This window comes from Sabethes cyaneus, chromosome 2, assembly GCF_943734655.1.
Source record: "Sabethes cyaneus chromosome 2, idSabCyanKW18_F2, whole genome shotgun sequence".
Classification (NCBI taxonomy): Eukaryota; Metazoa; Arthropoda; class Insecta; order Diptera; family Culicidae; genus Sabethes; species Sabethes cyaneus.
In genome coordinates, this window is record NC_071354.1 from 236,188,257 (window position 1) to 236,215,167 (window position 26,911).

General features: G+C 43.6%; 1 protein-coding gene across 2 annotated transcripts; it reads left to right on the top strand.

Annotated features, from left to right (window-relative positions):
* Positions 1-1,173: 1,173 nt before the first annotated feature.
* Positions 1,174-26,730, top strand: LOC128734963 (ubiquitin carboxyl-terminal hydrolase 36). Of its 2 annotated transcripts, XM_053829382.1 has the most exons (5): positions 1,174-1,223; positions 1,594-2,172; positions 11,556-11,801; positions 11,868-13,584; positions 24,129-26,730. In XM_053829382.1, the coding sequence occupies exons 2-5, from the start codon at positions 1,647-1,649 to the stop codon at positions 25,033-25,035; spliced, it is 3,396 nt and encodes a 1,131-aa protein (XP_053685357.1). In that variant the 5' UTR covers positions 1,174-1,223; positions 1,594-1,646; the 3' UTR covers positions 25,036-26,730. The 2 variants fall into 2 exon arrangements, with proteins under 2 accessions (XP_053685357.1, XP_053685358.1); XM_053829383.1 differs by having other exon boundaries at positions 1,187-2,172.
* The last annotated feature ends 181 nt before the right edge of the window (positions 26,731-26,911 follow it).

Here is a 26,911-nt window from a genome sequence, read left to right on the forward strand (position 1 = left end):
ACAAGACACTAGCGACATCGCTCTTAGAGTGCACCAGTTGCCCAACATCCTCGTTGCCAAATTTATTGTATGTGCGTGTCATAATCTACATATTCGAAACACCGGCAACTCCAATGTCAGTTACTGTAGCAACCGTAGCAACGGGGAGATTTTGTTTGTTATTTGCCGAACACGGCTAATCATTAAAAACAGAAACCAAAATGCATTTTAAATTTTTCTGTTATTTTGGATTAGAGTGGCCAAACAGGTATTGTATTTAAAGTTTTTCTACATTGAATCGTGCCATTTCATCGTTACACCAGCATGACCCCACCGCAGCGGTACTAGCTACGGATTTTTCATCTTTGAGCACCGGGAAATCCGTACTACTACTTCATCGAAGTCCACCGTAGGAGAAGCGTTTGGCTGTGATTCATTGACCTCAGAGGTGGCGACCACTAAAATCGTGGTATATTCTCGACCTATATGCCAATGACTCGTAACACCGAATTCATAATCAACCTTATCGCCATGAAGTTCGTTTTAATTTCAATTGGCGAAAGTTATCTGCAAACTGATTTGATGAATGATGTTTACCTTTATTTTGAGTTCGGTAGATTGGGTAAACAATACGTTAGTTGCTGTAGCAACTGTTAAAAGCTTTGGTGACAATATGACGAAAGCTTAAATCAAATCGTTGGCAAACATTAACAACCAAAGCCTATTATGTTAGTGATGTGAGCGCCACGTAACGGGAGCATTACCACTTACTTTCAAAATGGTGGCTAAGCTTTTACACACGTTACGAGCTTAAGATGAATGTCTGTTCTCTGTGGTCAACTTGCGTTTCAATCTGAATGCTGTCAGTTTAACCGAGATGTAATCTCGGTTAATTTATAAAGGCTTTAACAGCAATTCGATTAAAACTGATCGCTAATCGACGTCAGCTAAGTTGATTTATGAATTCGCATGTAGTGTTGGTATTTAATTCCACAACAATTTTAGCGTGTAACATAAAAGTCTGTGGCACTCGCGTTGCCGAATAAGTCGACTTGGCCGACTTTCGGCCAGCGAGTGCACCATCAGTGAGCGACCTTGCTGCTGTCACTGTCACTGTCATTTGACGCAACTCACGGAACAAAAATTAATACATGTGCGTTTTCGGTCCCGCTAGTGTTTCCGTGTGCCCATTGACCGTCAGAAAAAAAAGAACCGAACAGGGGAAATCTGACCGAATTTCGATGGTAAATATTTACGTTTTTGCAACAAAAATATGTGAAAAGTGTGCCCGAAAAAGCGCCCAACGTAATCAAAATGAATTTAGCGCGGAATAGATGAAATTTGATGGTTAAATTACGATTTGAAAAATAGTGAATCTGCTCGTCTGTCTCGTTTTGCTGCGGTTCCATTTTGGCAGACCGAGCAGAAAGCATTCGTCGTATGTGCTTGTGTGCGTGCTTGTGCAAACAGAAAAAAAGGAAAAAGTACCGTGGCCTTCCCGATACTCGTTTCTCAGGAAAGGGTCTCGAGCGGGAATTTGTAATATTTTTTTTTACTGAAACACCATACGACAAATTTGTGTTAAAAATATTATTTTGAAAATAACCATCGCAGGACTATAGGAGCGTGCTGTGAAGGGGTTTGTGACTCGTTTGCTGAACTTTTCCATGCCTGTACAAATGGTTTGCGACTCAACTTCGCTAGTGAGTGCAGCGCTCCGTGACTCGCTTGGATCGTCTTCTGCTTCTGGCAGTAGCGGTATAGGCACAATATCTGGCGGAAGTAACAATGGCCAATCTTCGACCTCTCTATTCGGTGCTAATTCGTCGAGCAACAGTTCCGGATTTCTCGAACCAGAAGAGGAGAGCATCGATCGCATAGAAAATACGCTAACGGCTGCCATCCGTCGGAATCAGCTCCGTCCGATCCGCTACGAGGAGGTACCACACTGTAGCAACGACCTGGACAGCCTCAGGTCCAAATATACCGTGCTGAAAACCACCGCCAGCAGCGGTAGCACAAGCGATTCTACGGGTGTTTGTGGGACTGGAGCGACTAACGGAAGCACCACCAACACCAACGGAATACTGATGAATGGCGGTATTCATTCGACGATGACGAGCAAAGCGACCACTGCTGACACTTCCAGTGGTGGCGGCAGCGGCGGCGGTAGTGGTGGAGGCGGCCAGCACAGTAAGTAACCAAGTAACTAGTCCCCATATGCCACTTATGTTGTGAGTATGCTTCTCACTTTGCAAGCTGCGAAGTACGGTCACTTTCCCCATTGCCATGTTTTTTCTGCATTCGTGCCTTTACTATAATGTTCGCAAGTGTGAGTTAGATTTTCCATTGACGTGCCGTGTTTTGTTTTCTGTAGTTGTAAAATGCTAAATTACTACCAATGCGCACAGCGGGGCAAAATTGTAGTTTTGGCCAAGATATTAGTTCCCATAATAACTGCAGTTGGGCCAACTTACAAACATTATTGCTGGTTACATAAAAAAATTTACATTCATTAAGTGCTATTTCCGATTGAATCTGTTCAGTGTCTTCGGCGCATTTATTGGAATATAACAAAAACATGTGCGGAAGTTACCGTCGCGATGCTCGTGATTCAGTCGAAAATTGTAGTTTGATGAACGACTGCGCCCTTTTGAATGTAAAATTTTTCATGTTACCAGCAATATTTGATGAAGAATTTTAACTGATTTTCAAGTTCTAATTATAATTTAACAAATATTTAAATTGTTGAATGACATTAATCAAAAAATATAGAAGCAAAGCCTGACGAATCTTGTCAGTAACATCAACCGGAATAATCTCTCAACACAAGTGGTCGATGTTAAATCAAACCGGACCAAGTTGCAAAATTTAAACAAAATGTAATGACAGCAAACGATCAAAAAATTTCTAAGCTACGTTTTACTTTAATCAGACTGCATAAATGTTGCAAATAGCCAGAGTTATAAGATGATTTCGAACGATTAATAGGTATAAGCCATTCAGAGCAGCAAACTTTGAACGCGTTTTTCTCGAAATAAGAATTTTGTCACTTGGTTCGGTCTGACACCGACCAACTGTACCTAAGAAAACTTCTTTTATAACTCGGTATAGTTATGTCTAATAATAAATTTTGGTTGAACGGATGAGAAAATCTCACTTTAGCACGATTTTTGTTAACATATTTATTCTCTGTCAAACGTTATGTTATTGCTTATCAGATTATCAGTTCAAGCAGTAAGTACTTTGATAGTTACATTGTATAATTGATGGAATTGATGGAAAATGATATCGGTGGAGCGGGTGGAGCTGACGAATAGTTTATGTTCAAAAGGAATGAATATCATGAAAATAAACCAACACCGCTATCAATGCTATTGTCAATTTGTACCAATATTTGCTTCATGGCCACCCAGGTAACCAATAAGCATTTCCAATGCAATTTGAATGCAAGCAAATAAGCATTTAAGTTGCCTTAAATGCTACTTAAATGCTATTTTGGCAAAATATGCGGCTACTTTACTGCTAGCCCTCTTATAGTGCTGTCAATGCTTATTTGCAGCTAGTTACCAACAAGAAGAATTTAAATAGAATTGTGGAAGCCAATTTACAACAGTTATGCAGTCAAAAGGCTGATAAACAGCAACCTGCAGTATAAAACACCAGGGATGCTAATAAACGATTGATTTACTGCTTATACTAATGCTTATTGATTACCTGGGCAGTGAATAATTTGAAAATTCTTTCGCGGATTTCGTTCAGCGTTCTCGTCGATTTAGTCAGACTATTTACCATCTTGTCAGGATTATACGAACGATTTTATGACTACAGCAGCGAATATTTAACCATTGCCCTTTTCGAAACCACCTTTTTGAATTCTGTTTGGCTGAGACACTCAGCGGACATATTGTCCTAATGATATGTTTAGCCAGTACGGAAAATGTTTAAAGAGTTGCTACGAATTGTCTTACAAGAAAGGTGAAAATCAAACCTAACCGAAACATGGCTGAAAACTCGCAGCAGCCCTCGGAACACTCTGCTGTGAAAAGTTTCAGTTTGAACTCGTAGACTAATACACCATGGACAATCAGTCTTTGCTATCAAAATAGCAGTTACAAGAGTTGCTCGGCGTATATTTCTCCTGGTTGCAAAGGTGTTCAGTCTTATTGGCATCAGCCTCGCTTCATACCTCGGTAGCTGCAGCATGTTGTGCCATGGCAGGCGACGGAAGACGAATTTAACCAATCAACGCCGTTGAAATAATGGGAATTCCAGAGTGCCAAGCAATATTCCAGCGTCGTACAAATTCCTCTGTGCAGCTTTTCACCGTTCTCACAATCCGACCGAGACTGCGCAATACTTTAGCAATGATAATCACATCGTTGAAAATAGCACGATGATGCGCCGATTTTACCAGCTAGATATCGATCAATCAAGTAGGACTTCCGCCAAAGCTGCAAGGTGCCACTAAGTCTCATCCTGTCAAGTTTGGCAGTAGTAATGTCGTGACTCAACTTATCAAAAGCAGCATATAGATCGAGGCGAATTGCATTCGTCTAGAAACACTGACATGACCGTAGCATGAATAGTAAATAAAAGAATATGTTTCGTGGTGAGTTGATGTTGCATGAATCTGCTGGTCTAACAAGCCAGTCGTCGGGTGCTTGAATCTCGGCTAGGCGGTGCTTGCTAGATAGAGTCATAGTAGAATTGTTACACTGGCTCCTTGCTTACAATTTTCAATTACATTCGTTCCCGGTTGATCCCTGCATTTCATTGCTGCAGGTATATCGAATTCTCTCCTTTGCTGATTGATATGTTTCCACCGTTTGTTGAGTATTTGGTTACTCCAATCAATCATAGAGTTAATTTGCCGTAAAAGCTTGAGGTTGTAGTAGCTATTCAGCTGATAAGGTCTACCACCGAAAGCTAGGAAAATTAAAGTCGTCAAGTACCACTAGTTTATCGAGGGGATGCGCTGTGCAATCCCTTGCTATGAATTTGACAGAGAACATCGCGCTTCCAAGACTGTCATTGCTTCCAAAAGTGTCAAATCCGACCGGTGTTGTTTACTTTTAAGGTGTTCGCTGTTTTCATTTCGTTGGCAATTTTTGTGACCTAAAGCAAGGAAAGCAAAATGATTGCTGCCGTTGCTCAACAGAAACTTTCTCTTTTGGTGATTCAGTAGATTTCTTTAGTTCTGGTAAGTTTAAATATTTTCATAGTGCACAGAACGTTCTGTTTTCATTATATGATATGATTCAAGTTTCGAAAAATGGATGACTGGTGTTTTTGGTTACAACCAAGAGAAAGTTCACAGTACCAGGATAAAATAACTTTGGGAATGAACTAAGAATGAACCGAAAGTCTTAAAAGTGGTATGTTGTAAGCTTACGTAAGGTTGTTTTATTTAGTGACCATTAAATAAAATTATTTTGTTCAACTTGTTTCGCGTAGATGGTTTAAAAGTTATGGTTTTAGTATAGCGGGTAATTCTTATGTCCAAGTAAAGGTTGATAATTTCCTTCATGATGTCCATTTGGTGAAACGATTTCACTTCGGTATCCTCTATGATATGCGTTTTCAGACAATCGAGTACTCTAACAAAATTAGATTGGATTCTCGAAATTATACAGTTTGTGAGTAGCGGGTAATATTTTTCAACCACTATTGTGAACTCTTTAACTGCAATTTTACAAAAAGTTACAATACTGGATGAAATGTTCGTATCCCAGAATGTTTCATCTGTCAGAATGGCAATAATGCATTTATAGCATTTGAATCGAGTCAGCAATCTTTTCTGTACTTCTGCGGCGTTCCTGGTAATGGTTTCTCGAACTATCTGGTCAGATACCGATAGTTGTACTGGCCAATCCTCCAGAAGAAGCTTTCTCGTTTCTTCATAATCTGTGTCGTTTTCGGTTAATCGGCTGTTAATAAAAGTAGATTTCTCCCGTCCCACTAGAAGCACAGTTTCATCAAAATTATGGCAGTTTGCTTAAGCCGATGCAGTTATGTTATCATGTTGAACATCATTTTTGTCCTATAGAGAATCTTCAACATCTACGTATAGCTTGTACAGTTCTTTAACAGTTTTCATTGCAACCATGAACCCTAGCCTAGAAACCCTGTCTTTAATGGGGAACTCAGAATACTGTTTCCATTCTCGGATTTTAAATTGAGAATGTATCGTTCAGCGTATTCGAAAGCCATTTCGTACATGTAGAAATTGTCGTCACAGAGCAGTTTTTTGAACCCTTTTGCGTGAATCGACATAGAGTTGTAGATATCAAAGAGGTCGTTAAAAATAGAAATGAACTCAACGGTAGCAGCAGCATCTTTGAATGAGTCGTCGTGAGCCATAAGAAAGGTAATTGCCTCCGCGACACTGTTACTCATCACTTGCGCAGCTAAGCACACTTTCATCTTGCTATTTTCAAAGTACACGGGCTTGTTCGATAGCTTTGCTACAAGCTTAGTACCTTTTAAGTTTTGCAAACTATTTAATTTTTCGATGTACTCCCAACGAATCTGAAAAGGGTCAGACAATATAACCGATTGTGATGCGAAGGTGTTACGCACCAATTTCAGCATATGACACTCATCCAACAACACGTGCACTTGATGGGTGTCGCAAGGGTGTTGGAAACTGGTAGAGAAATTTGTCTTATTTGGTTTTAAATAGCACCCCAAGATGTTCGCCATAGAAATGTTCGTGCTTGTGCCATCAAAGGTAGACGCGACGATTTTTACACCAACACCACTTAAACGTGTAAGTACCGTTTCAGAAGTTAATCCATTCGTAAAAAAATATGCGACAGGTTCGTTCCATTGCTCGTGAATACCAGTAACCATATACACCAACACTTCTCTGGCAACGACGATTTCATCGTCTGTGAACCGTCTTTGTTAGGAACTAAATTGGCATGATGAATACTTCCGTCCACCTTTTTTGTGAACAGATTCTATTCTACTTGCTGCCTGATGGACATTTCGTCCATCATTAGACAGCCTAGTAAAATATTACCCTGAGAACGGTAATCATCTCCTTTGTTCTTAGAGCAGCCAACGTTTCGTTTGTTAGCACGGATTCTTCGCTAGTGTTCGCGTGCATGTAATACGTATAATGATTCAGTATTCTCGCATTCGGCTAGGTGGTAGATAGAGCAAGCACATTTGAAGCAAACAATGCCAACTTGACTTGCACCCGGGCTTGCTCGATGGTTGCCAAAGCTTAATGAAATTGTCGGTGAACAGTAATTAGCACCCGACCGCCGTGGTAACCCGGAAAACTTTTCGGAACTGAAAAGGAATGCTGGAAGCCCACTCCGGATCCGATCCCCGACTTCAAGGTAGGAACGACTGAGATGGCTCGCATAAGTTTGACGAAATTCGTATCATTTCGTTGATGATTTTGCTCCACTGAAACGAAAGAGCAAGGGGCATCCGTAATGCCATATACCGTGAGTTCAGGTCTCGCCGAAAAACTGGAATTCGACTGGAGTATCAATGGAGTTTACTTACCTGTGCATTTAGCTTGAGAAAACGGTTAAGAGATTGCTTGAACTGGTTTTGATGGACTAGAATCTAGATTACCTAATTGGCTAGAAGCTAAAATAACCTATCTGTCTGTCTGTCGGTATGTTCCTTATAGAATCCAAAACTACTAAACCGATCGGTGTCATGTAGGGGTTTTTGTGCCCCCCTTGGAGGGGGGGGGGTCTCCCATATAAATGAAATACAAATTTCCTCATTTGGAGTCTTGAATTTATTTTATGATTGTTAGAGACCTCTGACCCCTGTGGTAGGGGAATAAGAAGTCTTATACAAATAAAACAGAATTTGTTTCGTAACTCAAAAACTAATCGAACTCGAGAAATATGAGACTCTTCCGCTGATACATTCCACTTAAAGTTTTTCGCGAAATGGTATTCGTATGGTATGGTATCGGAAATGTTGTACAATCACGGCGAATATTGCTATCCGCTTTCTGGCTAAGCAATGAGGGGCGTTGGTTTCTACTTTACTGTGAGGAAAAACTGCAAATTTGTATATTAAACTGCCCATCCCAGGTAACCAATAAGCAGCAAATCAGCATATCTGGCATTTTATACTGCACGTTGTTGTATATTAGCTTTTTGACTGCATAAGTGTTGTAAATTGGCATCCAAAATGCTATTCAAATTCTTCGTGTCGGTAATTTGCTGCAAATTAGCATCATCAGCACTATAAGAAGGTTCTTAAATACCTTTGAACACTTCACTTTTTGTTCTTACAATAAGTGTAAAATAATTTTTTTTACCTTCGTGCCGACCGGTTTCGGGTAACTAGTTACCCATCTACGAGGCCGAGTCCAACTAATTATGTTGATGAGAGCCGCTACAGACTTAACTTTGTTAAGCCGAAGAGCGGCGATACTATTGGAGCATCATCCTCGTTCATCAGTGGCCGCTCAGCTGTGAGGATGTGTAATGACTCCCACGCATTCAAATGTGATGATTTATGTACATTTTTTAAAAGTTTAGCACTATTTCAGTTTATTTTTAGTTTATCAGTTTATTGCCACACTGGAGTCATTAGTACGTTTATTTTCGGTTGCTGCTTTATGTTCTTTCACGCGGACTTTAACTTTTCGACGAGTTTGGCCAATATATATCATTAGGCAATCTTGACATTCGATTTGATAAATTCCCGATTTTTCTTCCGCGGGGGTTTTATCTTTCGCGTTACAAAGTAAATTCCGTAGTGTATTATTGCTTTTGTACACTACGTGATACCCATGTCGTTTAAGGCGTTGCTTAATCGGATTGGTGGCTTTCGGGTAGAATGGCATGCTGATTCGTTGTACATAATCTTTCTGCGGCTGTAACGTAGTGACATTTTTCCTGTGTCTCTTGCGCTCATGCAGACGAATTATTTTATCGACAAAATTATTATCGAAACCGTTGATTCTAGGAGCTTCGTATATATGGAATATTGCATGGAAATCCGCTTGTTGTTGCGCGCCGTAATGGTTACAATCCGACGTTATGTAGCGGTCCGTGGATGTAGGTTTTCGGTATATGCCAAACTTAAGTGTATTGTCCTCTTTTTTAGTTATTATCAGATCTAAAAAAGGTATTTTTCCATCCACATCTTTTTCGACCGTAAACTTTACTGTAGAATGTCGGGAGTTCAATAATTCGAGCGTTTGTGAAAGGTGTCGTTCTCCAAAGGTATTTAAGAGTCATTCTAGTTCTTACGTTAGCACAACTACGTAATTGAAGTTATAAGAAGGTTAGCAGTAAAGTAACTGTATACTTTGTCAAAATAGCATTTAAGTAGCATTTAAGGCGACTTAAATGCTTATTGACTTGCAATTGAATAGCATTGGTGATGTTTATTGGTTACCTGGGATGCTTTTATAGTTACGTAACTGCCAAAATAAATCATCTAAGGTTGAACTCCTCAGAAACTTGCAAAACTCGAGATTGTAACAGAGATCATCCGGGATTCATGATTTATGTACAACACAGGTTAATTTGTGGCAATACGAAGTTTGTCGGGTCAGCTAGTATATTTATAAAGTTGACCACAATTTTGCTCTTAACCCATTGTTCCACGGTCTGTTATCAAGTGCTAGCGGGAAACTCGCATTGAGCAGCCGCGTTGAATACGGTATAAGTGGATGTGGTTGCGTGTATGCGTGTTTGTAAAACCGTCTCGAAATCGAATCGAAGGAGCCGTCACTGGCGGTGTCGCTTCGCTCGCCTGCTGGTTTGATGGTTACCAAGGAAGAGCCGACAAAAGCTCATGATTAATACATACACGCTTCGCAACGATTTTGACTTATTACATGTTTCGTAATCATCATCATCAGCAACTGCAGCACCATCATCATCAGCAGTCACTGCCACTGTCTAGCAAACTATAGCTAACGCAAAGTGGAGTGAGTGTACAAGGTTGGGTTGGAACTTGGGAGAACGAACTCGTTACTGGGTGCTTAGTAGTCTTTTTTTGACATCATTTCCCGCGCGGTTTTTTTCTGGTGCATTATCCAAAGGAAACACTGTAATGTTATTTGTTCTAGAGTGAGCTATTAAATCAACATTAAAATTTAATGTTGAACAATTAACGCTCTATAATCGTAATTTTAGAGCGTGGCAAAAATCCAAGTAGACTGCCATGTGAATAAGTATTTACATCATATAAAACACTTAGTGCAGACACGGATGAAACGTGAAACAGCATGCCGCTCGGTGTGAGAAATGGAAAGAGAAAGAACGTTTTACGATTTACTCTCAACAGCGACACAAAATATTCACGTTTACTTTGTTATCGGCCGTTCTGTTGCTCATTGCTCTGGCTATGGCTACTCAGCCGATAAATTGCTTTTTACTACACTTTCCTCGTGTGCGCGCTGATTTTCGTTTATTCTCAGTCTCGCACTATCTCTACTCTATACACGTGTTTGACGGTCGCTGCTGTAATAATAGTTTCGCGCGAGCTGTATCATTGTGGTGTTATTCTATTGTCCTACGTGATAAAAGATTGTGCGTATGTACCTACTGTTTATTTTGGTGTCCGAATTTTGTCCTAAGCAAATTGAATAAGGGAAGGAAAGTTTTAAGCAGTGACCCACTTTTTGAGATATTGTAAGAAAACGATTCGTATGCAACGAAAATAAACTTGAGCACCGTCCCCCGGATGACTGAGGCGGACAGTTTGCACTACTACGATGAAACACTTAGAAGTGTGATTTTTTTGCCGGATGAATGAAGTAATTATCGAGTAATAATATTGATACTGCAACCAGAGAACTACCGCATAACCTCAATCGGATTATGAAAGCCAAACTGTCGATGCATTTCGTTTTCGTTCTCTTGGCGCCGTCACCAGCAGCACTTTAATGAACATTTTCCGACGAAAGCGTGCGCGAAGAAAAAGTACTGCCGCTGCCCTTCCGCTGATGCAGTCGTCCTGGGTGCTGGCTCTGTTCACCCAGGCAGTACGTGTTTACAAACATGTTCGGCATCGGCTTCTGGCGGTGCCCGGCATGATCAAGTACATTCTGCTGCTGTGGTGGCAACGCTGGTTGGACTGGCACTACGCCGCCAACGACGACAACTACGGCGGCTACAACGCCATTCAATCTCCGATAATTACCGGTAGAATTGGTGTTGCACCATCAGGCGACGACGACGACTGCGAAGAAATGACAAACGGCCGCGGTGCTGATCGTTTTATGTACTGTAATGGTAGGTTTTTTGCTTTCCCTTTTTCGGATTGAAATGAGACTAACAAAATACCTACCGAATCAAAATTTCACACTTTTTTTCAAACTATAAATTTTATAAAATTGATCGGATCCTAGTTGGCATAGATCAGTCACAAATTTGTTGTCAAAAATCAACTCGCGTTGTTGCCTCCGCCGTTTGGTGGTTTTTCCAAAACAACGGACCCTGGCACATCCCGATTCTCCCCCTAAATGGATGCTCTTACCAGATCAATTGCCCGTCTAACTCTCACTGCGAGTCCTGTCACGACACAAACATGTTCCGACCAAGTTGAGTACAACTGTTTACTATTTTTTTCAGATGGTAGTTCGGCTAGCGGAACGAAGGACCACCTGCCGACGCCAAAACGCGTCCTGTATCCTCGTGATTGCGTGCAGCTCGGCTGGAAGGCTAGCGGTCGGAAGTGGCTCACCGGGGCGGGCATGATCAACGTCGGTAACACGTGCTACCTTAATTCTACCCTTCAGGCGCTGTTCCACGTTCCAGCCATCGCCAACTGGCTCGCATCGGACAGCAACCATCGCGAGCGTTGCGACGACAGAAATGGTAAGTTAATCGAAACTCCCTCTACTATAAAACCGCCATCATCTAATATATGTTGTCTTTACCCAGATGGATGCATCATTTGTGCGATGGCAAAAACGTTGATAGCCTCCCAGGGCAATCAGGGCGCTATCAAACCGTATCTGGTGTACTCCAAACTACGGCTGGTTTGCAAACATTTGGTTCCCGGTCGCCAGGAAGACGCCCACGAATTTCTACGCTATCTGATGGAGGCCATGGAAAAGAGCTTCCTGTCTCGGTTCGATAAAAGTAAGGAACTCGACCAGTACAGTAAGGAAACGACCCCGCTGAATCAGATCCTCGGCGGCTATCTCCGATCGGAGGTAAAGTGTCTATCCTGTCAGCACACCTCGACGACATTCCAGCACTTTGAGGATCTACTGTTGGACATCAGAAAAGCAAGTTCAATTGAGGAAGCACTCGATGTGTACTTTGCTCGTGAGCGATTGGAAGAGATGCAATACAAGTGTGAAGCTTGTAAAAAGCGGGTGGCTGCAACGAAACAATTCTCGCTGGAAAGAGCACCATTCGTGCTCTGCATCCAGCTGAAGCGTTTTTCAATGTTAGGAGGCAAAATTAACAAGCATGTGGAGTTGAGAAGCCGACTGGACCTAACGCCCTACTCATCCAAATCGGCAACATCCAGCGGAAAGTTAACGTACAAGCTGGCGTCGATGGTTACCCACTTAGGAAACACGCAACATTGCGGCCACTACACCGCCATTGGCAGCACAGAAAGCGGCGCATATTACGTGTTCGATGACAGCTCCGTGAGGCCAATCTCAGTACAGAACGTCACCAGCACGAACGCTTACATTATATTCTACGAACTGGAAAGTGTTCAGAACGGTATCAAAACTAGTGCTAGTAGCACTGCCACGTTGGCATCGTTTGCCAACGCCAATGGGAGTTCACCCCGAAAGATCGGAAACAGTGGTTCAACGGCAGGTGGAAACTTCAGCACTAACTCATCGCCCCTCCGACTGGTTGGGTCTAGCGGCAGCTCTAGCCACAACCCTCTTTTCCCGAGCAAACTGGAGAACCGGACGAACTTTATTGGTCCAATGTTGCCCCAGCAGACACAGCAGAAACCGAAAAAGTTAGTTAACGGTTTGAGCCATCACCACTCGAACGATGAGAACGAAGCGGATGCAATGGTTTCATCCAGCACTGCCAGACTTTCGCCGGTATCGTCAACAACATCCTCCCTGTCCAGTCCTTCGCCAACTAAAAACCCAACACCGAACAGTCCATCCAACAGCAAGCTGGTGAAAAATCCCCTCCTCCAGAGCCCCATCAGCGTGAAAAACAAATTCGGCATGACGATTACCACCTCAAACTCAACCTCTGCCATGTGCAACGGTATCAGCGGTACCAACATCAACTTTAAATCTTCTTCCATAACTTCTGCCTGTTCTTCTTCATCTTCGTCATCCACACTACCATCAATGCCTAAACTTTGTAATAGTCCCGCAGTCACGAAGAGTACTGGCGCCGAGGAAAAGCCTTTCGAAGGAGCAAACTCTGCCACCGCCGGTGGTGGTCAAGGACTCAAGGGTGTTACTTTCTCAACCGCGACGCCAGCCGGCGTCGGGAAGAACACGCACTTCAACGGTCATAGCAGCAACAGCAGCAAATCGGTCAGTCTAGTTCCGTACGATGCCGACGACGACGAAGACGATGACGAGGGTGACGATTGTTACGTCAAACGTCGTTCTACCGAGCAGCAGCAGCAGGACAACGATAGTGAAGAGGATACCGAACGGTAAGTTTGCTAGACGATTTTTTTCACTTCAATGGGTGCGTTTTTTCGAAGAACAGACCAATACGCGGTCAGTTATCTTTGAATGTCTGATTACTATAGAATCTAGCAAAATCTACAAATGACCACCAATGATGAAACCACAATTCCAAATAATCCTTTTACTATCAGAAAATATATCGAACATACGGTTTATTCCACACCGCAAGAAAGAAAAAAGCGAAAATCAACGTTCTAGCTATACATAAGAAACCTAGGACAGGTCAAAAAACTGAAAACGCTTACTCATCTGAGGGATGGAAACGAAACGCCTATCTCTATCAAGCTCAAGCGCATCCAATAGTAAACGTGTGCCGTTGCGTTATTTTATCTTTGGAGGCTATTGAAATGCCCGTAGAAGTCATCAGATACTCCCGTAGCCATCTATTCCAAAATAGGTTGGCATTGATTTGCGAGGTTTTCCAGTTATTAGCTAACGTAGCGAGACTCGTATGGGTTTGAACCGTTGGATGATCACAACAGAAAATGATCGGGTGTTAGTTTTTCGTTGTCACCATTTTCGACAGGTCAGGACAGGACGTGAAGGGGCATGAGTTGATGATGGAAAGCCTTGGAAGTTTTATCTGGTACAGTATTTTCTTTACGGATTTTGCCAACCTCTCCCAGCTTCCACCTATGTGGGGACGGCTCGAAGGCAAGAAAGTTCATTTAGTCTTTGGTGTTACGATCTCTTTCGAAGAGCTTGCATTGAGCGAGTGTGCGATATCTATGAGTAGCACGTAGCTCCAAGCCATCTAATAAATACTCCCCATCTCATCTCCGTGGATCTACTTACAGCTATTAGAATCGAGCCGCAAGCAGTCGATACCGACATAGGGAAAGGCTCGATTATATTCAGCGAGCCTTGCTGTCAAGAGATCTGCCATAAGGGACAGTTGCGGGCTAGCTCTCTGGCATTCTTGCAAGCGTGACTGTCCTCGGGGTGCGATATTAATTGGCAACCAATTGCTCTCCTACGCATACGTAGTACACCACCGTTCTCGTCCAGGAATTCTTGCAAACCGAGACACCCACGCGATTATCCGAACAAGTTTTCGCCATTTAGAGTAATTGACAAGTTCAATGAGAAGCTCACGGACAGCGTGGACGTTTATCACTCGCCTAATCTCATTCGTGGTTAAGCCATGATCCAACAGCTACGCTGGTCGGGCATTTCGCTGTTGCCACAGGAAATTAGGGTCTCCCAACCTCCGACTTAATGGTGAGAGCTCAGGAATCTTTTGCCACTTTCGTTCCCTCATCTGCAACATTCAACTTTATCGGTTGCCAAAACCGCTCTGAGTTTGTTAATTCAGTCTTCTAGAATTTCGTCAACCTTTGGCACATTACCCTGCCACACGCGTTCCAATTACTGCTGTGGGAAGCTCTAATCGTGGAACCGAAACGTACTTCAGGGAAGCAACACAGGTTTTTGTCGCTACAAAAGCACACTCAATGATACCTCCTTCATGCCAAAAGTATGCGACCTTCGTGGAGCTGAACTTCGTTGGTTTGCAGAGAAGTGGTAGTCATCGTACATCAATCGCCAATTTTCCAAGTTTGCCAAAAGTTCATCGAATTTTGGTTCGTCCCAGTCTGTTTTCATTCGCTAGAGATCTTGGAGCAGAACCATTTTGGAGTTCTGAACGTAAAGGTGTGACTGAATGTGTTTTCAGCGCAATTGGCCAGTCTGGTCCCCGCCAAGGGGCGCTAGCTCTAGGAGGCGCCAAAAACGAGCTGAACCTTAGTAAGACATTCTCGAGTGTAGCGAAGTACTGCATGTAAGGAGTACTAGAGGAGACGAATCATGTATGACAGTCTAATTACTAAAAATAATAAACTTCGAAGGAACACTGATTTATGAAACGAGGTGACGCCCAACCGAGCCTTCGCCAGGGTCACCACAATGTCACTCTACGGTTCATCCTGCGCCTCCTTATCCGTTCTCCTGACGCCGCCGAAGATCGTTCTTAGCACTCGTCGAAAACTCCGAGCACTCACAGTTTCTCCTCGAGCATTGTCCATGTTTCATGCCCGTAGAGAACAACCGGTGTACCTAATAAGTGTTTTGTACAGGGAACACTTTGTACAGGGGCTTAGTCTGCTCAACCGCAATTGCTTGTGAAGTCCATAGTAAGCACGACTTCCGTTGATAATACGCCTCCATATCTCGCGGCTGGTATCATTGTCCGCCGTTAACAGTGAGTCAAGGTAGACAAATCCATCGACTACCTCAAACTCATCGCCTTCTTCTTCTTCAGCAGCATAGAGCCGGGGTGGCTCGTGCTGTTTCAAGCACTCGTCTCCATTCAACTCGGTCTTGGGCCTCTCGTCGCCAGTTTCTTTGTCGTCTCAGAAGTCGCAAATCGCTTTCGACCAGGTCGAGCCATCGTGCACGTTGGGCCCCCCCTGTTCCCGGTGCCGGTGGGGTTGTTGGAGAGGACTATTTTCGTCGCACTATCGTTCGGCATCCTTACGACGTGTCCGGCCCACCGTAGCCTGCTACCTTTCGCTAGATGTACTTTCAATTTGTACAATTTGTACTCCGCTTTCAATTTGTACTCTGCCAAATATCGTCCTCAGCACCTTCCGCTCGAACACGGCAAGGGCGCGTATGTCCTCCGTGAGCAGCGTCACGGCTTCAAGTCCATAAAGAACTACCGGTCTAATAAAGGTTTTGTACATTGTTAGCTTCGTGCGGCGGCATATGCTTCCTGATCATAGCGTTTTACGAAGGGCAATTTCCCGCTTGGACGCGCCGCTGGGTCTCCTTACTAGTGTTGTTGTCCGCGGTCACAAGCGATCCCAAATACACGAATTCCTCTACCACTTCTTGTTCGTCGCCTTCAACAGTTACTGTCCGTGGGAGACGCGCGTTTGTTTCCTTTGAGCCGCCGTCGCAAAGTTCCTGGCTATGATATCGAAGTCATCTGCAAAACCTAGAAGGTGGCTACCCTTGGTAAAAATCGTGCCTCTCGTTTCGATGCCCCCTCGTCGGATCACCCCCTCAAGAGCGATGTTGAACAGCATGCAGGATAAATCGTCACCTTGTCAACCCTCGCCGCGTCTAGAAGGGACTCGAGAGTGCCTCAGAGATGCGTACGAAACACACCCTCGATCCAATCCCGACATTTCTGCAAGATCTGTCGGATAGTAACAATTTGGTCCGCAGTTGCGCGAGCCCCTATGAATCCCGCCTGATAATTCCCTACGAAACCTTGTGCTCGGTGACCTCGGTGACAGGCGGCGTAACAGGATCTGGGAGAGTAGCTTGTAGGCGGCGTTTACCAGCGTAATACCGCGATAGTTGCAGCAGTCTAGTCGATCACCCAGAACAAACCACTCCTTCCATCCATTCCTCCGGTAGCTTTTCTTCCTCCCAAATCCTCGAAATAACCCAGTGTAGAGCCTTTACTAGCGTTTCTTCGCCATGTTTATAAAGCTCTGCCCTTAGGCGGTCCTTCCCAGCGGCTTTATTGGTCTTCAGCAGCCTGATTTCTCGTTTGACTTCTTGGAGATCAGGTGCTAGGACATTACTATCTTCCATCGGCGCTCCTAGGTTAATTTCCGTTCCGCCTCCTTCTGCAACTTCGCCATTGAGGTGTTCATCGAAGAACTGCTTCCATCTGTCGACCACCTCGCGCTCGTTTGTAATTAGATTCCCTCCCTCGTCCCTACACATGTCAGGTTTCGGTGTGTAGCCCTTCCGAGTTTACCTTCTCATAAAACTTACGCGTGTCATTAGCTCGAAATAGTTGTTCTAATTCTTCACGATCTCTGTCCTTTTGGCGCTTTTTTCTCCTCAGGATCGTGGTCAACTGGTTCCTAGCTCGCCCAGTTAGCTTCAAGGTACGATGCTGGTCTAACAAGCTAGTCGTCGTTCGAATCTCGGCTAGGCGGTTCTTGCTAGTTAGAGTCAATAGGATCGTTGCACTGGCCCCGTAATTTTCCTGTACTCTAACAGCCGGCTGCGAAGTCTGTCGATAAAGAAGGGTAATGTCTAAAGACGATATAAACCCATGGCTTTGCTTTTTTAGCTCGTCGATATTTGGCCAGGTTCTCTCTAGTGGCAATACTTAGATAATTTTTCCAAGCATTTTTTCTCCTCCATCGCTTGTTGGCATTCCCCATCAAACCAATCATTTTGTGTACTCCGAGGCTCAATACCTAGTGCCGCGGTAGCGGCCTCTCCGATGGCCGAGCGTATTTTGCCGCAACCGTCTTCGAGGTTTGAAGCAACTAACTCCTCGGAAGAAGGCAGTGCCTCATTCAGTACTCGCGCGTAGTTCTCGGCAGCTTGTGGGTTATCTAGCTTGATGTTCAGCCGAAAAGGGCGGCTTTGACGTGTCCGGTATGCGGTGGACAGCTTTGAGCGCACATGTACTGCTACTAGGCAATGGTCAGAACCAATATCCGCACCCCGACGGGAGCGTACGTTCGTGATGTTAGAGAAAAACCGGCCCTCTATGAGAACGTGGTCAAATTGGTTCATTGTACGTTGGTCAGGTGATCTCCAGGTGGCTTTATGGATATCCTTGCGCGGGAAAAAGGTGCTTCGGATCACCAGGCCTCGGGAAACTGCGAAGTTTATACATCGTTGGCCGTTATCGTTTGTGTCGGTGTGCAGGCTCTGGGGTCCTACCCCCGGTCTATAAATTTCTCCCCTACCGACCTGGGCGTTCATATCCCCGATGACGATCTTGATGTCCCGTGACGAGCAGCTGTCGTACGTTGCCTCCAGCCTCGCGTAGAACGTTTCTTTCTCATCGTCGGGTCTAACTTCGTGCGGGCAGTGCACGTTGATGATGCTATAATTGAAGAAACGGCCCTTTATCCTCAATACACACATTCTATCGTTGATCGCCTTCCAATCTATCACGCGATCCTGCATTCCGCCCAGCACTACAAAACCCAAAACAAAACAAAACGTTGGTAGCACCACCGCTCTGGTAAAACTGGGCCTTTCCGCCACGGATCTTCCATACCTTCTCTTCTTTGCGACAGATTTCCTGCAGAGCTACGATGCCGAGTTTGCGGGGTTCAAGCTGTTCAATCAGCAACCGCTCGCAACCTGCGAAATTTAGCGATCTGCAGTTCCAAGTACCGAGTCTCTATTCGTCGTCCTTGTTCCGCCGCCTAGGTCGATGCCGAATATTCCGCTCCGAATTTGCTTGAATTTTGTAAGTTTTTTTTTAATTTAGGTGTGTAGCCGTAGTGGGGCAACACTACCGAGTCTCGCGATGAGGCTGCCATCTTATAGTGCCGAGACTCACTATACCTCCTTCCCGGTTAGTATACGACCTTAGTTTCCACCGGGATTGGTTACCCGATCTCCGCTAAGGTTGCTCGTATTCCGGCTGGTACCACGAAGAGGTCGGGATCAGAGCTGCTGGATAAGAGGCTCACGACCACTATGGAGTCTATATTCCGCATTATCCAGCCGTTTACCAACAACCCAAAACCCACGCACTCGTTGATTTAACGTCCATGATTCATGTACGCCTCCCAGTTGGCTTCGAGGTATGACCGCTGGCCTAATAAACCAGTCGTATGTTCTAATCTCGCCTGGGAGAGGCTTTTAGAGTCAATAGGATCGTAGCAACTAGCCCCTGCAATTGTCCTGCACTCTAACAGCTGGCTGCGAAGTCTGTCGTATAAAAACAGAAGGGCAAGTTTCGATAACGGAATGTAGCACCTAGGCTTCGCTTCGCTTCGATTCATGTACGTAATGGACTACTGGGAGGATTAGTATTCTGTAGAGCGTCAGTTTTGTGCGAATTTGCATACTACCAGACTTCAGCTGGCTATGTAACATATGTATGTAAGCATATCGCTTCCCATCTAGCTCCACATCGGCACCAACACCATTTCGAATCCCACGTTCCCTGCGTTTTGGAGGTGTTGGGTAAGCCCCAATGTGCCAATGTCCTAGGCAATGTTGAATAGCAAGCCAGAGAGTGTATCACATACCTCACTTCATCCAACGTCACGAAAGGACTCTGCTAACGGTCTCAGTCTATCAGAACAGGATTCAAATTTCAAATTTATCACCAACAGGCAAGACTTGCCCTAATGAACCTTAATAACTAATACATAAAACGTCGAAACATAGAGACAAAACTCGAACGTTACACTCGTTGTGATAAATTAAAACCAAATACTGCCGAAACTCGGTTAAAAGAACGCTGTAGACCAGAGATAGCGCTGTTGGCACTGTAATTTGTCCGTCGAAAAGGTAAATTTAGCAGAGATAACCTCCGCAGTGATCTGGTTGGTGCATTCAAGTTGATTTGACGAAGGATGGTAGGGCAGTTGATGTTGGATGTCAAGATATCCGAAGCATCCGCGCGCTGTTTCTCGGCGAAGTTCGAGAGTATCGATTCGGATGAGTTGGCAACGATCTTCGTATCGAGTATTCCTCATTGGCTGTCGCCATGGAAGCAATCGAAGAGTGTAGCGTACGAAGCGACGCTGGATACTTTCGATGCATTAGATAGCGTTATTGTAGTGAGGTATCCATACTACGGAACAGTATTCTAGGGAAGCTCGAACCAGTGACCCGTAGAGCGCTACGAAACATTCAATGCTGTTAAAGTCACGTGTCATTCGCATAATTAAGCCTAGTTGTCTAGAGGCTTAAGCAACAATCAATGAAACGTGTTGTTTGAACGTTAGCTTAACATCAAGTAACACGCCGAGATCCTTGACTTGTTCCACTCGCTGAATTGGAAGTCCATTGAGTTTGTAGTTGAGATGAATCAGTTGCTTTTTTCTCGTAAAAGTGATTACAGAACATTTGATCGGATTTAGTAACATACGATTCATCTCGCACCAACTGGCAAATGCATTTAGCTGTTGTTGAAGAAACAAAGCAACGTTAATGTTTCGGACAGCGTTGAACAATTTTAAATCATCCGCGAAAGCTAGACGTGGGCATTCTAGCGAATGGATTCCACCGTTAAAATACAGGACAAACACCAGCGTACCCAGATGACTGCCTTGTGCAATCCCGCAAGTAGCAGGGAACAAAGCGGAAGTCACAACACCGATTTTCACACTCAGGATTCGTCCAGTTAAGTGAAGAAAGTGGTTTAATGACCACTAGCTCGAATAATTTCGACGTGGCACACAGCGCAGAAATTCCTCGATGTTATCGACCTTCGACCGATCGCCTTTTTTTGTGAACCGGAAACATAAATGCCTACTTCCAAGTTGCAGTGAATTTTCCAGTAGAGATGGACAGACGAAACAGGAGAATGAGAGGCTGAAGCAAACCAGCAATGCGCTTCTTGAGCAGCGTAGCCGGGATCCCATCCGGGCCTGGAGAGTACGAATGTTTGAGCTTTGCAGAAGCGGCCAGAATCATGTTGATATCAATGTTCATCGATGCGAAAGGGTGATCAAAGCGAGGAACGATACTTGCAGCTTCCGATACTTGGCTTGTTGTGAGTACTTCGTTGCAAAACACACTGGAGAACTTTGCTGCAAATAAGCTGCAAATGTCGGCAGCATTATTGGCCATTTCACCATCTAATTCCATAATGGAGGGCAGGCGTAACTGCTTCCGCTGATCATTAACAAAATTCCAGAACCGCTTAGGGTCAGACTTCAACTATCTCTGCATATGCCGTTTATAATTCGAATAACAGCGTCGTCTGAGTCTTTTGTAATCGTAGTTGATTCGTCGATAACATTCACGCAGCTGTAGTGAACCGCTCGCAGAAAAGCTCCTGAATGCAGAATTTTTCATTGTTTTCAAGCGTCGAAGCTCCGCTGATTGCCAAGGAAGAAAATTCTGGGAACGCTTTTGCACTTTAGGAACGAAACGGTCAATCAATCGATTGATAATTGATGTGAACTCGTTCACAGTCAGGTCGATGTCGCTTGCATTTAGAGCATTTATTGCATTGTAAAAAGTACCATTGGTGGGCTCGGTGTATGCAACACTATCACGGTTCGCAATGGAAAGAATAAGGGCCGGGTGGTGACGAACCAGTTTGACGAGTGGTGCTGGAGCGTATGCCAATTGAGGAGCGGCATCGCTAGTGCTCACAAAACAAAGATCGAGGCAGCGCCCATTCTCATTTGCGTTGTTGTTAATTTGCTGCATGTTTGCAGTATTGTATCCGTCAAGGAGGTCCAAAGCACAGGCGTGAAAAATAGAGTGATCTGGATCAGCGTAAAAAAATCCATCACGAGAGGGACACCAGAGTAAATTAGGCAGAATAAAATCGCCGATGATAATAACCTCAACACACGGCTTAGTCCTAGCGATGATCGACAATAGAGATTGAACATGTGTACCGATCAGCTGATTGTCACGAGTACGATCTGGTGGCAGATAAAGAACGCAAATAAATAATTTGCGATCAGTCAGCTGAACAGATACCCAGACTTGTTCGAGTGTGTCCCAAGCAGCATCGTAGATTAACCGCAGTGAGCATGCGAATTCTGTGGCCTGGGTCAATCGCTGGATGTTGAAATAAATCTTCCACTCAGTGCGAGCATTTACCGCGTTCAACAACCTTGCGCCACAATTGCGCCTCCTCCGGTTAACTCGTTACTTTTGCTTTCCCAAAACTGCGAAACCGAGTCCACCGACTTTTGTCTTTCTACCGCCACTATAGTAGTAGATGTGGTACTTGGAGAAAGTCCACTGCAAGGAACTCCCTTTCTCCAGCATTTGACCACCAAGCTTCCTAAATAGCAGCGATCTCCACTCCGAGTCGATGTAGCTCTCGTGCAGGCAAGCCAGCTCCTACCGGTTAGTGGAGAGTTCGGACATTCCATTGTTCTTTGTTCGTGGTTAATGAAAGTTTCGGAATACTACCTTATCGCGGTTGCGATATCCACATACCGCTGATGGGTCTGCCATTTTAGGTAGGTATAGTCATATTCAGCCGCTCGCTTCGAGACAGACACTGTTTCAGCCTGGGGAACCTGGGGAACAGTTGCTTAGATTCTCAACTGCTAGCTTAGCTGCTCCATGAAAGTTTGAGAGAACCGAAGCTAGATTTGACGCTTCTTCCAGATAACTCCGCTCCGCTAAGTTATAAAAGCGATTCATCAATATAGACGGCATTATAACTGATGAGATCCTCCTTCTAGCAAGGACGAAAAAGAAAAAAGGATGCTAAAATTTTTGAAAAACGCAAGACTTTATAATCAAATGTAATATTATTTTTCTAGTTTTAGATCAGACACTGGCATTCAATGATGAAGTGCCTTATATAAAATACTAGCTGACCCGACAAACTTCGTATTGCCACAAATTAACCTGTGTTGTACATAAATCATGAATCTCGGATGATCTTTGTCACAATCTCGAGTTTTGCAAGCCCCCCAGTGGGCGGCGCTTCCGACGACGGGTCACCGGAAACACTCGCGACCGTCTCGTCCTGAATGATCTAGTGTTACTATAGATAGTTTTTGTGGTCTTGTATTGACTAATGTTTTATGGAAGAGTCTCGAATTTCTCGAGTTCGATTAGTTTTTGAGTTTCGCAAAAATTTCTGTTTTATTTGTATGAGAGTCCATATCCCCGTACCACAGGGGTGAGAGGTCTCTAACTATCGTAAAATAAATTCAAGACTCCAAAATCTCCCACATGCCAAATTTGGTTCCATTTGCTTGATTAGTTCTCAAGTTATAAGGAAATTTGAATTTCATTTGTATGGGAGCTCCCCTCTTAAAAGGGGAAGGGGTCGTAATTCACCATAGAAAAAATTTCTGCCATCTAAAACTCCCACATGCCAAATTTGGTTCCATTTGATTGATTAGTTCTCGAGATAAGAGGAAATTTGCATTTCATTTGTATGGAAGCCCACCCTCTTAAAGGGGAGATGGGCCATAACTCGCTTTCTAAAGAAGAGAGGGGTCTCAATTCACCATAGAAAAAAATCTTGCGTCCAAAACCACTTACATGTCAAATTTGGTTCCATTTGCTTGATCAGTTTTCGAGTTATGAGGAAATTTGTTTTTCATTTGTATAGGAGCCCCCCCCCCCCCTCTTAAAGTGGGGAAATCCATAGAAAATATACCATAGAAAAAATTTTTGTCTCCAAAAACACCCACATGCCAAATTTGGTTCCATTTGCTTAATTACTTCTCGAGTTATGAGGAAAATTGTGTTTCTTTGGTACAGGAGCCCCTCCTCTTAAAGTGAGGTGGGGTCCTAATTTACTATAGAAAATATTCTTGCCCTCGAAAACCTTCACATGCCAAATTTGGTTCCATTTGCTTGATTAGTTCTCGAGTTATGAGGAAATTTGTGTTTCATTTGTATGGGAGCCCCCCCGCTTAGTGGGGGGAGGAGTTTCTAACCATCACTAAAACCTTTACTGGCCCCAAAAAACCTCTACATGCATATTTTTATGCCGATTGGTTCAGTAGTTTTCGATTCTATAAGGAACATACGGACAGACAGACAGACAGACAGACAGACAGAAATCCTTCTTTATAGGTATAGATAATAATAATAATATTGTTTTATTTTCTCTAATTTTCAGTTTCCATTCAAATGCGCGACTGGGCCCGATTGCGAAGAAAAACCTTTCGGAATCCCCTGAAGAAGAAGAAGAAGAATCCTCCCGTTCGCCCAAATCGCCACCGGTGATCAAAACGAAAACCGGTCTGTGGAAGGTGAGTGATAACAATGTTCCAACCAGCAGCAGTAGCAGTAGCAGTGCAAATAGTAGTAAGAGCGCCTCTCCCGCGACGTCCGGCAATTCATCTCCGGCTAACTACAGCCACACCAACGGTACCAGCGGGGGCCCGTTGGCGTCCGGTTATCAAACCAATGGCAATGGCAATGGCCGTCAGTCGACGAACGGCTTCAACAGTTACAGCAACGGCTACAGCCGGGGAGGCAACGACGTCGTAAATCAGCTGCAAAAGTTTTCGCACCGTGGTTACGGTGCCCCGGTACGTAGCTGGAACGGTCAACAGACCAACATGGAGCGCGAACTGCTTAACGAACGGCGCGAAGAACGCAAACGACAGGTTGAAGACGACCGCGAAACGGAAATGGACAGAGGTCGCATAAAGAAAGTAAAAACGAATTTCTACCAGCGTGACCAGCAGCAACAACAGCAGCAGCGTGTTGGTCCACTGCAAAATCCGTTCCAAAACTATCAAAGTCAGCTGATGAACGGTACAGGCGGCGGAGGAGTTAACAATAGGAATAAGTGGAACAATCACTCCAACGGCTTCGGTGGCGGTGGTGGTGGGAACAAATACGGAGGTCAGCACTATCAGCACAGAAACAACTACCACAACAACTACCAAAATGGGCGCAACTCTCAGTCCGGGGGGTTTCGAAACGGTGGGCGTCACGGTCGCAATGGGTTTTATAATAAGTCGAATCATCACCATCAGCGTGATAATGGCAGTGGCAATGGCTTTCATAGCCGATAGGCGGCTACTACTAGAACGACGACGACAACGACGAAAGGCGTGTGGATCGACGTTGTTGCAGGACGCTGCCGCACTAGACTAGACAAAACAAAACAAAACAAACAAAAATGCATATTTCCGTTTCAGCTGAGAACGGAAAAGAAGATGCTAAAAGAACACAACGCGAGAGAGTATAGATTGATTCGATTAATCAAATTTTACTTTTAGTCATAGTTCCTTTCCCCTCCGACTGCTGCTACCTAATTATGTTTTGTTGTATAAATGTGTAATTAAGCGAGAGCCTTTGAAAAGGGGAACCAAACGCGAGTGATTTTTCTCTGTTGACGACGAATGCAACGCTATCCTTGTCCCAAGTTCCGACATAAATCCACCACCAGAGAACGCATTTTTTCTACACTTGCTCTAGTACCTAGTAGTAATCACAGCACAGATTGAGTTGTTTCTTATCGCTTTCACTTTCTCTCTCTCTCTAGAGTTGATCCACTTTTTGCCTTTATCTTTTTAATGTTCAAGGGAATCCAATGATTAAAACAAGGCGAATTTGTACATAGACTAGAATCAATAATTCCTTTTATTTGGAACCAGAAGGGATTAAGAAACCAACGCTAAACAGATGTACATACGTCGAATAACTTACACGCAGAGAAGGAAAGTAAGAAAATACCTCTTAAAACAAGCTATTTTGGAGCAAACAAAATAAAGAGAAGTACATTTATACCTGCAACTGCTGAAACAGTTTAATAAAAGTAGACTAAATATTAGCAATTATAACGTCATATATCGTACGCATACCTACAAGATTAACCGAAGTAGCAAGTAATCGAAATTTTCGCGATGCGCGACGCTAGGGGTTCTTTCTACTGGGGAATGGTAACCGTGTTGAACCATCATTATTAGTTTTGTTTTTTTTTATGTCAATCAACATCAACGCTTAAACTAAGTCATAATGCGTTCTTCTTTTTTTTCGGTTAGCGCGTGATTCGAAATTGTCAAAGTTCCTTAAACATAACGGAACAGATGTCTTTATTTTTCTTAGTTTTTATTTTCTCGCAAAACATTTATCAGCAGCAAATTGGAACAAAAATGTAAGGAATAAAAAGTGATTCATTTGAAAAAAAGAAAGAATTCGAAAGATTTACTGGATTCACGCATATAACAGTGCATTGACGTAAAAGAAAAACTATGTCCAACCACTAACAGCAACAACAACAAGATTAATTTTATACACAACGTAGGATATACACATTGAGAACGCCAGTAATCAATCGAAAGTTTAAAGTGAACACGTACGTTATTGGCTGCTTAAGAGGAAAACAAATAAAAACAAAACTGCAAAATAACACAAACACCCGTGGGACACACAGTGATTTGCCAACGATTATTGCGTAGAACGAAGAAGGACGCGCAAAGCCTGGCTGGAATGCGTCTTTCGCGACTTGACTTGAGCGTGGGTGGGAAGGAAAACAGAGGAAAGAAACTAGTTACTGTAAATAGACTATCTAATAAATTATATATTACCTTCATTGTCATGAAATAAAGAGAGAAAACAAAAACTAAGCGCTAAAACTGATAAACCGTACACAGTGGGTAACAAAGGCAAACCTTGCTGGAAAGCTGCAAGAGCAAACGGCAGAAAAAAAACAATTGAATGTAAATTATTACGTAAGTTGATTAATAAAGTATATATAAGTTAGTTATCATACTGAGAAAAACGAGTTGAGTGAAAAAAGAACTAAATTCTTCGAATTCAATTGTGTTCACCCGATAACTTCAAAAAGTTTTTCCTCAAACAAACTTTTGGTAAAAAGTAATCGCAGCAACCATCGGTGTTGGACGTAAACGTTTTCACGTCCGCTAATTTCTGTGAGATGAATAT